The sequence below is a fragment of the Populus euphratica genome, unplaced genomic scaffold (assembly GCF_000495115.2).
Source record: "Populus euphratica unplaced genomic scaffold, PopEup_1.0 scaffold88.1, whole genome shotgun sequence".
Classification (NCBI taxonomy): domain Eukaryota; kingdom Viridiplantae; phylum Streptophyta; class Magnoliopsida; order Malpighiales; family Salicaceae; genus Populus; species Populus euphratica.
This window is the reverse complement of record NW_011499956.1, coordinates 361,765-374,539: the sequence shown is the minus strand read 5'-3', so window position 1 is coordinate 374,539 and position 12,775 is coordinate 361,765. Positions and strand designations below refer to the sequence as shown.

The 12,775-nt window shown below is 30.6% G+C and overlaps 1 protein-coding gene across 1 annotated transcript; it reads left to right on the top strand.

The window, feature by feature from the left end:
• The first annotated feature begins 70 nt into the window (after positions 1–70).
• On the top strand, positions 71–638 carry LOC105138337 (cyclin-dependent protein kinase inhibitor SMR3-like). Its single transcript, XM_011044388.1, has one exon. It carries the CDS (start codon positions 94–96, stop codon positions 571–573), a length of 480 nt encoding a protein of 159 aa, XP_011042690.1. The 5' UTR covers positions 71–93; the 3' UTR covers positions 574–638.
• The last annotated feature ends 12,137 nt before the right edge of the window (positions 639–12,775 follow it).

The window sequence follows — 12,775 nt, the reverse complement described above, 5'->3', positions numbered from 1 at the left end:
AGCTCTACATTTCAACTGTGTTTGTCCTTTGTTTGCTTTATTAATCAAGAGAGATCTTTTATCATGTTCTCCGAATTGAAATCATTTTCGTTAATGGGATTGTCGAACTCTGAGATGTTTTTCTCTGAGAAAGATCTGAATCCCATGGATTTCAATTTCCTTGTGAGATCTGCATTAGAACTTGGAGATGACTGTGAAATTGTACCCCAAGAGCTTCATCAGGAAAAAGAAGTTGAAGAAGAAGAAAAGCAAGAAGACGATTGCGAGATATCGGTGCCTACTTTGAAGATAAAATTGCCGTCTGTAGAAGCATTCCAAATTGAAGATGATAAAGATGACGATGATGATGGGTTCAAGACTCCAACTTCTTTGAATCGCAAAATTCCTGTCATTTTTCAATGTCCGCCCGCACCCAGAAAACCTAAATCACTCCCATCAGCCAAACGAAAATCGCCTCAACGGGGAGTCTTACTTGATCTGTCCAATGAGATCGAATCCTTGTTTCCTCCGGCTCTTGCTGGGGATCTTGGTGGCAAGATTAAGAAAGTTAGACAAGATAATGACACCAAATAAATAAGAGGTTCTATATATAATTATGTACTTTCGTGAAGTAAAATTTATAGTTACGTTTTTCTTAATCTTATCTCTCTCTCTCTCTCTCTCTTTTAATTTACCAATTTTTTTTTAACTAGCAAAACCATATCCAGGAACCTAATATCATCAACGCTGTATCTCAGATTCCTATAATTTCTTTCTTTACAAGGCAGGTTCATGTTTCATCTCTTTCAACCCCTCTTTCTTGGTTCTTGCACAGGCATGGATTCCGAATCTGTAACTCGCTTTGTGCAAAATATTAATGCCAAATGATCGCTTATGACCGATCTACTCATACAGCTTCTTATTGACTTAATTACTCGTAGGATTCTGGTGCTAATTTACTGGACCCCTCGAGTTATTTTATTTTCTTCATTTGAACAAACCCCACCAAGTAGTTATATGTTGTTTCTTGAATACTGATTTTATATCTGTTATGAAGATGAAGAAGAAGGGTTTTGTATCCAGGAATTAGTTTAAAGAACAAAAAAAAAAAGAAGCTCTAAATTTCTCGGAAGCATAGGTATAATAATTTCATCGACATCTTTCTTAAGCGAAGGGTAAATGCGTTGACTTCCCCGAGGTAAACAAATATGCTCCACATTGGAGGCCAGCAAGGTGAAGCAAAAGCCAAGGGAGATATATATTCCCTCGTGTGACTGAAGACATCAGAGATTCAGAGCAGCAATTGATTGAAGACTGTCCTGGACTGCCTTTTCATGTCCTCCTGGCTTTTCATTGCTTGAGATGACATATCCATAGATCATCGGAGCTGAAAGATGGCCGAAGGCGTTGTCTAATTATATGTAATCGTGCCCAACATAAGTTTCCTAAATCAATCCTCTTCTATAATTTTATTTTTAATTTTATCCTTCTTAGTTTAATTTCATTATTTAATTTAAATTTTTTAATTATTCTCTAATATATTTTTATTTTAATATTAATTTTTATTTTTTTATTTCGAATCCTTTTATATATATATATAATTGATTTTGATTTTAAAAGACTGAAGCAAAATAAACCGAACCGAATAAAACCGATTCAAATATAAATAAAAAATCTAGACCTCGATGGTACTATAAATACCTTTCTATTCTCCCATCTACCTTTACTTTCTTCTTTAAATCCTAGTAAGCTCCAGTCATCTCTGTAACACCGCCAACCGCTAAAGAAGAGAGCCCATAAATTAAACAATTAAATAGCAATCTTGGAGCCTCCCTTTTCAATCTTCATCTTTTATTTCTTCTCTCTTAATCTTTCTTTTCTTTTTTCATCTCTAAATGGATTAAACATCTAAATAGCAGCCCTAAAGCCCCCCTTCAATTTTCATGGTATTTGCAGATGTGCTGCTTGGTGATAAATCACCTAGGAGTCCTTAAAAACTTTGATCTACTGAATTGACATATATTTGTCCTTAATGCATCATTAGAAGTGGCACACAAAATATTCTTGTCAATGAGATCTTTCTTAACAAGAGGGAGACTTATCAGATTGTCCAAAGTAACTACTAACTTTTCTTCTAATTTCTATATATCTATTATATATTTATTTTTTCATATTTATTTAAGAGGTTGTTGGTTTGCTATAGTATGTTGCGACCATCATCATGGATATTGTGAGAAATGAGAATTGTTTTTTCCAAATATTTGTCTGATACTTGTCCTTTCTAGCTTCTTTATTTTTTATTTTGAAAAAACCCGCTCGATATATTTGGCCAAGATGAAATCAATTTTTTCTAGTTTTTCCTTTGAATTAATCGAACAGAAACTTGTTGGTTTAAACCGATTTTGGTTTTGATTTAAATAAAAAAATTAGTTTGATTATTTTTTAGGTGAAAATCGGACTAAACAAGAAATGCACACCACCAATTCTAATTTTATAACCTAAATCATGAGTTTAGCTGGCTGACTTAACTATTTTTATGGTGTGAAAAACATTTTAATCTTTTTTCAAACATATATTTTGTAAAAAAATAATAATTCAAGTTCAACCCTATGCATAGGGCATGTTGACGTCTAGTATGTTCTCTTAGTAAAAAAGACAACCGTAAGAAATTCAAAATAGACCTTTTTTAGTAGGGGTAAAAAAAAACTGACCAAATCGAAACCAAAACCTATCAAAAAGTCCAAAAAATTCCCAAAACAAAATTTAGTTTTTGGTTTTAATATAAAATAATCGAATTAAACCAATCCAAACAGAACTGAAACCAATCATTTGGTTTTGATTTTTGATATAAAATAATCAAATCAAACCAAAATTGGTAAGTTGGAACAGGTTTCGATACCAAACCAAAACTAGTCAGTTAGAACAGGTTTCGGTTTTATTTTTTGTATTTTATAAAATTTCAGTTTGGTTATTTTTATAGATAAAAACCGAACCGAACCAAAAATAATCACCCATACTTTCTAATTTTCTAATTAGAAAATCTTGAATTTAACAAAAAAAACACCCTTTTAGGAAACAGTTATTTATTTCCACTTCATATTAATTAAGTGTGGGCAAAAAGTGTCTTATTATGGTAAATAAACTTAAGGATACCTTATTTTGAAAAATAAAATTTTTAAGATGGAAAAGTTCTTGATTTGTATTTACAATGAAAACCTAATTAACACTTTCCTTTCGTTTGTTTGGCTCTGGAGAAGAAATTAGAAATTCGAACTTCACATTGATTGCAAATATATCCTCTGTGATATTTGTTAGGCAGCATTCAATGGGCTGGTGATACTGGAAAGGAAAAGGTTCCATGCTCTAGCCTCCAGGTTTTTATCACCTTATTAATATATGCATGTCGGCTTCTATATATGTCGTTCTAGTTTGATTTTGATTCTGCTTTGGACACTTTTTTTTCATCCTGGAATATCTTTAATTAGATCTTTTTTTACTATGAAGAGTTTCATTCCATACTTAAAGAAGCTTTCTTGATCGAAGTTTTACCTTTGAGCAAGGTATTTTGCAGCAATTTGAGAATCTTTCTGTTCATTTTTTTTTAATTGATATTGTTCAAGTTTTTTTATACAAGTTCAATATCCAAACTACAAAAAATTGATAAAAAAATTTAATTTGTCAATAAAACTATAAAATCTTATAATATTTGAAAATCTTCCTGTTCTTTTTTTTAATTGATAAAAAAGTTTAATATCCAAACTACAAAAAGTTAATAGAAGGATTCGATCTATTGATAAAACTATAAAATCTTATAATATTTGAGAATTTTTCTATTTGTATTTTTTAAATTAATAATGTTTAATTTTTTTTAATACAAGTTAAATATCGAAACTACAAAACCACATACAAACCGAGACAAATAATGGCTTATATAAATGATCCAAGAAATTTTGAAATTATAAAATGGAAAGGGCCAAGCATATTCCTCAACAGCTTGTCAAAAGAAATTAAGCATGACTACCTGTGTCATGAGTTAATAAAAGGTTAATTTGATATTTAAGGGCAAAGAGAATGAAGACTTTAAAAAAATAACATGATTTCATCACGATAATCTTTTTTAAACCTTGGATAATATATAACAACATTTTTCTAAAAAATGTGCAAAATAATTGATTTATATGATAAAAAAATGGAAACTTTGCTATATAGGGTTAACTCCAGGAACTGAAGCTTTTATTTAAAAAAAATATATAAAAATCTTGAATCATATTATACCCACTCTCATTCAATTTCATGCTAAAAACCACGTTTAAATAATAAATTCAATCTTCTCGGAGTTTTTTAAACTAAAGTTCTAGCATTATGATGATGATCATGGGCCGCATGAGAATCTCTGGCCCTTGAAATCCATACCTGCCGTGGTCCATCAGAATTGGGCATAACCATTTGAAATTCTCTATGGGCTAATTGTTAGCTTTAATTCTCCCATGAGCCACGAGCCACTCTCGGTCCTGGGGCGTCCCACAATCGCAAAGGGTCATTTCTCTCTAGCTGGCGGCTCCTTCTTCTGGGTGATGGCTCTGAACCATCGATTAACTTTCACGGCGTCTTCTGTTTTCCCCATTCTCCCAAAAACAAAGTTCTGATTTCCCAATGCAGGAAAATAATTATACAAAAATAATATTATTATGCTATGGAAAAGTTGAAATCATGGTATTTGAATCCTGTCACCCCTAACGCTGCATTATAATTGTGGAAGAGCTGCCATAATATTATTAAAGAAATCTAGGTACCTGCCATTACTCTTGAAAAATCATCATGATATTTCTTTGATCAAATATTTTATCATGGTATGGACTTGTATATATAATAAATAATAGACAAATATATTATTTTATATTTATCAACAGCATTCCTGAAAAAATAAATTATCAACAAAGCTATGGGATCACAAAAATCTATTTTGGGCATTTCATAAATCATGAAAATAACACAAGGACTTGGTCAATTAGATCAAAGCATTACTTACTAAGTTTAGCAGGGGTGGGATGCCGTCTCACTTCTTATAGTATTTATATGGATAGTGAAGAAAGTGACTTCCTGTTTTCTTTTTTTTTCTTCTTCATCCTTTTCTTTCTCTTTTTAAAATTTCCCCCTTTTCTTTTCATTTTCATTTTCATTTTTATTTTTTTAATTTTATTTTTTAATATTTGATTGATTTTGATTTTGTTTTTATAAATTGTTTTAGCTTGCTTTTGATAACGTTTGATTTTGTTTTTACAAATTGTTTTAGCTTGCTTTTGATAACGTTATCATAATCTCAAACAAACATTCTGACAATTGATTTGTGCTTGAATTTACTGAGTTTTTATTTTTATTATTTATAATTAAATAAAAAATAATTTAAAAAATAAAATTCTTAAACCTAGTAAAGTCTGTAACTTGGTGGAATTGAAGGGTTAAGCCACGAAACTCGGGTTCATCTAATAATATATTGCATTTCAATATAAAAAAGGTTACCATATTTTTTACTAGTTATTCAGATTATTTTGGGACTCACCAAGTCAATTGAACCATGTTGAGGCAACTCCCACATGATTTAAATTTAAACTCATGTTAGGTAAAAAGTTGAGTCAAGAGGTTTTCTAAACTAAGTTTAATAACAATTTCAAATAGTTCTCTATGATCTAAATATTTTTTTTTATATTCAATTTTTTATTTGAAAGGCCTTATAAATAAGTAAATACTAATAAAATAAGAAGCACAAAAAAAAAGGAAGAAGGATTTGGTGAAAGTCTTTAATTTCCTCCGGACCTGTGACTAATGTTTCTGGCTAAGATTTCTTTTGGTAACGCAGCCAACCATATGGATAATCGCATTCCTAAATGACCATAAAGTCACGACAACAATTATGAAGTAAAACTAATGAAAAAGAGGTATGCATTTAATGAAAGCGAGGTTTTATATAATGAATGTTATATATAGGCATTTTGTTAGTGTCTTATAAAGATATGAAAGTTATTAGCAATATTCTAATTATTATTTTAGTAGCTGTCTTGGATATTTTTTATTTATACAAAATATTTTGATACTTGCTTATTATAGGATTATGTTTCTAAGTACTTTTTTTATATCCATTATCTCAAATTTTACATAATATTTAATTACTTAACTAAATAAATATTCATATATATAATTGATGATGTTAAAAAATTCAAGGTGCGTAAGAATAAGATTTATGTGGTTGGATAATAGGCCGATCATTTAATTCTTGTAATTTGATTTATTTTACCTATCCAAGTTGGTTGGTAACTGATAACTTGATGTGAAAAGCCAAATGCATATAAAAGGTCTTCTTTAATGAATATGGGGACTATCAGATACTTAAGTTAGCAACTCTATAGAGAGAAAATATAATGATATTTTAGAGAGATAGACTCTGAAAATATATATGCTAAAAATACTAAGAATGAAAAGATTGTGAACATTTTACATAAGTTATTCATGTGGTAGTTATAGCCCATAAATATTATCTTTTTGTTTATGTAGAGGGACTAGAGTATAATTTTATCTTGATAACATTAATAAAAAATAAATATCCCCTACACATACATTAATGTGAGATAAATATCTCTTACATAAAAATTAATAAAATAAAAAAGTGATAGGCCATGTGAGGTTTTTATATACCCAGGGGTGTAAAGAGAATAAGATCCAAAATGTATTGAGTTAGTAAAAAATCTTCATGGTTCATGAGGGTCCTAAGAAATCAGGCTTACAACGTTGGGCTCGGGTCACGCGGTTAAGCCTAAGAGGTACCTAATAAAAGATACATCACCTAAGCTAAAAAATGATGGGCTTTATAACCAAACATGTTAGGCTATTCCTTTAAGATGGGCTCATAAGGGCTGGGCTTTTCTTCAAAGTTGAGTCCATAGAGGTTAGACTTTTTCTATAGGCTAATTCTATAGGTGTCAGGTTTTTTTTTCCAATGATTAACCCACGAGAGTTAGACTCTTTATCTATAAAGAGTCCATAGGTGTTAGGCTCTTCAAGGTTGAGCGCATAGGTAATTGGGATGAAGTAGGTTGTTTGGACCTGTGGATTTTTAAGCCCATTAAATCTAGACTCAGGATATATTAAAAAAATTATTTTTGAAGCTATAAATAAATCTTGATCCATTAATAGCCCCCTAAATCTTTGTAATATTGATACGCAAATACTTTATAAAAATGTCTGGTTATTATAATGTATTTGTTGATTTTTTCTTTATATGAAAAGAATAGTGGAAACCTTGGTGTTATTTATTGAAGAACCCATGTGTAGAGGTGCGTACCATGATGGAAATAATTTCTAAGTATGTAGAGGAAAACCATGAAGAAAATCATAATTAGAAAATTCTATAGAAGGGTAAGGGTAACCTAGTGATAAAGAGCCTATATTTGAAAAATAATTCTAAAAGGTTGAGAGAACCCATGGAGAGGAAGCTCATACTTAGAAAAATTTTAAGAGGTTGAGAGGAACCCATAAAGGGTAAGCTTTGGTGATAGCATGAGGCTCGAAATCCCCGTACCAATCTAAAATTATACTGGGGTGAGGGAGGTTTGTGGCTTTCTAATTGATGATCACACTATAGTGGGAGGCCTGTCAATCCGAGACTATACTAAAAAGCAGGAGATCAATATCAATCCTTGAAGATAACATAAAGCTCGGAAGCCCTACTAGAGAATCATGTCAATTCAAGACTACATTGGAGAGTGAAAGTTAGGAAATGCATATTAGAGATATAATATTTTTATTTTAGAAATAACCTTACATTCCTATCAAAGATAATATATTTAGAGGTGATCTAAGTACTAAGTGTGTGAGAGATTTTTTCCTCCTTCATCTTAGAGATAGTAGGTGTTTATCTTGATTGTTTTGATAACTTTAACTAAGTTATACCACTATAACTCAGAGGTGTAGCAAACCTTTGGGATACATCAAGCACCCATGAACCGATCCCTCTTGGTTTTTCCTTGAGATTTCATTCCTATCAAGATAATGATTTCGCTTCAAAGGTCCTTCATATTGGTTATCATTGTAAAAAAGAAGAAGAAAGACTCATGCAGGAGCACTCTTGCTTTTTCCACACGTATATAATTTTTCATTACTTGCTTTACCTTGAACAAGTTTTTATCTGGTAAAACATAAATCTTTCTCTATAGAGCATGTTCTCTTACCTCACTTATCAAGGCCTTTGATGCCATTGTTTCAAACAACTCTTTCATCTTGTGTATCTCCTTGTTAAACCTCTTTAAGTATGCCCTCGTAGAATCGCTCTCTAACTGAGTAATACTAAATAGTTTTGTGAAGCTTTTTTTTAGCCAGTGTTCTCATGCCAAAACACATTGATATCTTGTCGTAAAGCTTACTAAACCCTCCATTAAAGTTTAACTCTATATTGTTGTATTGGGAATGCATAAACCCTCTGAAGATTGTGGAAAAGATCTTACACATTAAGTCACTACCTTGGATGAGTAACTCCGAGCTACTATATATATTTTACACATGCCCCATCAAATCGATGAGACCATCATAGTTGTTCAAGCTTATTTTTATGGAAATATAGTCCTAGAAGATTTGAGTATTCAAAACTCATCAGGAAAAAAAAGAGCCTCACACTTGATAAGGGTTGTAGACATTTTGTTAGGGGTGTTCAAAAATACATATCGTCTTTTAATCCTTTATTTATTGAGCTCCACATAGCCCAAAGAGTTTGGCATGGAATGACAAGTTTAATAATTAATGTTTAGTAGGAGTGAGAATACATCTAGAGTGCTTTCTTTGAGGGATTTGAGAATTATTGAGTTAAAATACTTTTTTGAATGTTATTTTGCCCAGACACCTCTAGATAGTGCAATTGTTTATGGGTGTTAAGAGCGGTCGAAGATGATGGCACTAGACATTGTATGTTGCTGAGAGTGTTAAAACTTGTTAGGATGATAAGACCTGATTTTATACGTGAGTTGCTAATACGTTCCTAGTAAGGACTTGCACTTAATTGATGAGTTGTTAAAAATCTAATTAGGTAGAAGTGCCCCTGGTGATCGATAAATTCATTAGGTGTTCTGACCCAGATGTATCTTGGTTGTCTATTATAGGATGACCTAAAAATATTATAAATAAGTTCTAAGAAGAAACTAATGGCTTTTTAATTAATTTTTCACAGGCGATACCAATTAATGATATTAAAAAAACTAAAGTATTTAAGAATAAGGTTTATATGGTTGAATAATAAGTAGATCATTTAGTTTTTGCAATGACTCATTCTCTCACGCCAGGATAACTGGTGGTTGAGATCTTGATATGGGAAGCCAATGTAGCTAGTAATTAGTAGCTTGATATGTGACACGATTAAAAGATTGATGTAGTAGTAGTAGTAGTAGTAGTAGTACTAATAATAATAATAATAAAGAAATAGAAGAAGAAGAAGAAGATGAGAACTTTGAGATGGAATATTAATGTAACGATTAAACAATGATAATAACAAATGTCAAGGTTAGAGGTTCCACTAATGGTATATCAAACAAGTATAGTATAAACTCTTATTATTGAATTGGAAACCACACACAAAGGAGGTTCCAATCAGATTATATATTGTTAACATGATTACATTAGTCATCTTATTCAATTAATGCTAATACTTGTAAATCTCGTCAAGCATTCATGATTATAACTTATGTTAACAACAAATCAAGTTCCTTTCATAGCTCAGGTGTCGGTTATACCATACATTATGGGCTATGAAAGTGCCAAGCATTTGTTGTACCAAGTGTTATACAACATAAATCAAGATTAGTCATTTAACAAGCAAAGTATTAAAGAGTGAACAAGATAGCAAATATAAAACATGTTAGTATCAAACATTAAAGTCCATATTAAGTTTACATTATACTTATTCTTACACCATTAGTGTAACCTTTTCACCTTGACATAATTAACTTAGCTAGACATAATGAAAGAAAGAAAAATAAATAAACAAAATAAGATAAAAGTTAACTAAGTAAAGGAAAGGAAATGAAAGGCATAAACTTGATATTAATGAAAGTAAAGCATAAACATTACAAAAAATACAAAGAGAGAAAGGAAGAGCATGATCTTGATCTGGAAACCAATATGCCTAAATGCATGGCAAATGCCTCCTTTTATAGGCCAAAATTAGGAACTATTGATTTGATGACTAATTGATGAGTGGGTGGCCAACTCTTGACTTGGTGACAATCCTTATCTTCTCTTCTATACCTAAAACATCATTGATAACGTTAGAATTGGAATCATTTAAATATGAAAGTTGTAGGAACTTGTCTTAACTTTCTAGCTGAAAAAAATGGAGGCATTTGGACTTTTAGAACTCTAAATATGGGTCAAATACTGAACAGTATTCGGGCTACAGGACATATTCGAACTTCTTTGTTATTGCTATAATTTAAACTTGTAAATGACCTTTTTAAATCTTACTCGATATGAAAGTTGTAGGCTTATGTCTTACAATACACATACACACACATTAAAAATCTTGTCCTTTCATTTAAGTTAAGAGGATGGAGTGTAATTTTATCATGATAGTATTAATGAAGGGTAAATAACCTTTTAATGAGTGGTAAACCATAATAAATAACACTTCTTGAACATACATGTATGGAAGGAGCTAAAATTGTTTATACCCCTATTTACAAGTGTAAAATTGCATCTGTCATAGTTGTTTTCTCCTATCGACTGCACTTAATTTTACAAAATGATTGGTTTCTTGCACTATCTTTCATTTGCAAGGCTTAGCATAATTTTTTCAATGAATAAATTGACGAAGTTCATTCATAACCTGAGTTTCACTCACTAGCAAGCTACTAAACGACTTCTACATTATTTAAAGCATACTTTTTCACCATAGTACCTTTTTTTATTGTTGATTATCCCTTATATATCTTCGTGTCTTTTTAGACACTGACCAGGTAGGTAATCATAGTGATCAAACATCAACTACTACTTATCTTATTTTTCTTGGTTTAAAAGTGGGTATGTAGGAGTATGGTAATAGTTATCTTTTAAAGTGTTTTTTGCTCGAAAATATATTAAAATAATATTTTTTATTTTAAAAAATTTATTTTTAACATTAGCACATAAAAATAATTTGAAAATATCAAAAAATATTAATTTGAAGCAAATAAAAAAAATATTTTTTTTAATTTTTTTAAATATTTTTAAAATACAAAAATAAATTAATTACATGGCCAAATCACTTTTGCTTGTGAAACATGGCTGCCACCCATCTCATTCTTAACCTCATCATGCATTCTTGCATGAAACACATTGTAGTTGATCTCTATTTTGTAAGGGATGATGCGCCTTGATAGCTGCTCATGTCCCTTTAAAAGAATTACATAAAACACTAGCATCTTTTGTGTGTTAATTGAAAGAAATAAGGGAGAAATTATGATCAAAACTATATTTTATATTTTATAAATAATCAATTAAACCATGACTATCTGCTTGCATATCAACACACTCAATTCACGTAAATAAAGATGGTTTTTTTTTTTTCTATGGAAAACCAAAAGTAACACAGTTGCCACCACGTTATACATGTTGTCATCCACCAAATCCCAAGGGTGTGGCCTCCTCCTTCCCGTAGTGATCTTCATTGGATCCTCCTTAGATCACAGGTCTCATGATGATATGAATAGCCATGAAATCTTTGTGGATGCCTATATTTTCCAAGTCCTTTTTCTCAGATGCCCATGATGTCTTTTCAGTACACATGTCCCACTCCCATTTTGATAGGAGAATGAAGGCAACGCTTGGATGCTCCAATTATTATTATTATTATTATTATTTATTGTTTTAGGAAAGGACTGTGAGGTTTTCTCTTAAAACACCAATAAGTTGTCGTTATAAGGATATGAAGAAAATAAAATAATAAATTGAAAGACTAAGTTATAAAAATATGTGAAAACACAGGGATTTACTATGGGGTATTAAAAACCAAGAGGTTTATAATAAATTATTTCACGTAAAACACTTGGAACAAAGTTAATTGAAGATATCGACATTCAATCTTGCCATGGACATCGAATGTAGGGCTAGTTCTGTGATTTTCCCGTGCACAATATCTGATCTTGCAATGAACATCAGCCAAATTGTGGGTTCTCTTTAATCTTTTTTATTGGTACAATATGATTTTGTTTCCTCTTTCTAGTCAACAAAATTTCATTAAAGCAAAGAAAAGAAATCATACAAATGAGAAGTCATTTTTCCTTTTGACCCTCGTCAACTTGTTTTTTACTCTCCCCCACGTAACCAATGCAGGGTGACCAGCCTGAGCTACCGGGTTCACCTGGAGCTCGAGTGATTTAGAATTTTGATCGAGTTTGAAGTAGAAAAAATCCGAACTTATAATTAGCCCTGAGCAATTTGAAACCCTAGTGAGACCCAATTTTTCTAAATATTTTTTTTAAATAAAACAAAAAATATAAAATTAATCTATGAATATTTAACCTTCTTCATTTTTTTTATAGCATACATTTACAAAATATTTCTTAACTTTTTTTATGTAAGATAATTATATATAATCTGCATTCATATATAATGTTTTTCTAACCATTTCATGTAGGATAACTATATATATATATATATATATATATAGTTTGCATTCATATAAATTATTATTTTTTTATATGAAATAATTATATATAATCTACGGGGAATAAAAATACTATATTTAATGTCTCACATTTTTTTATTTAATTTATATCCATAT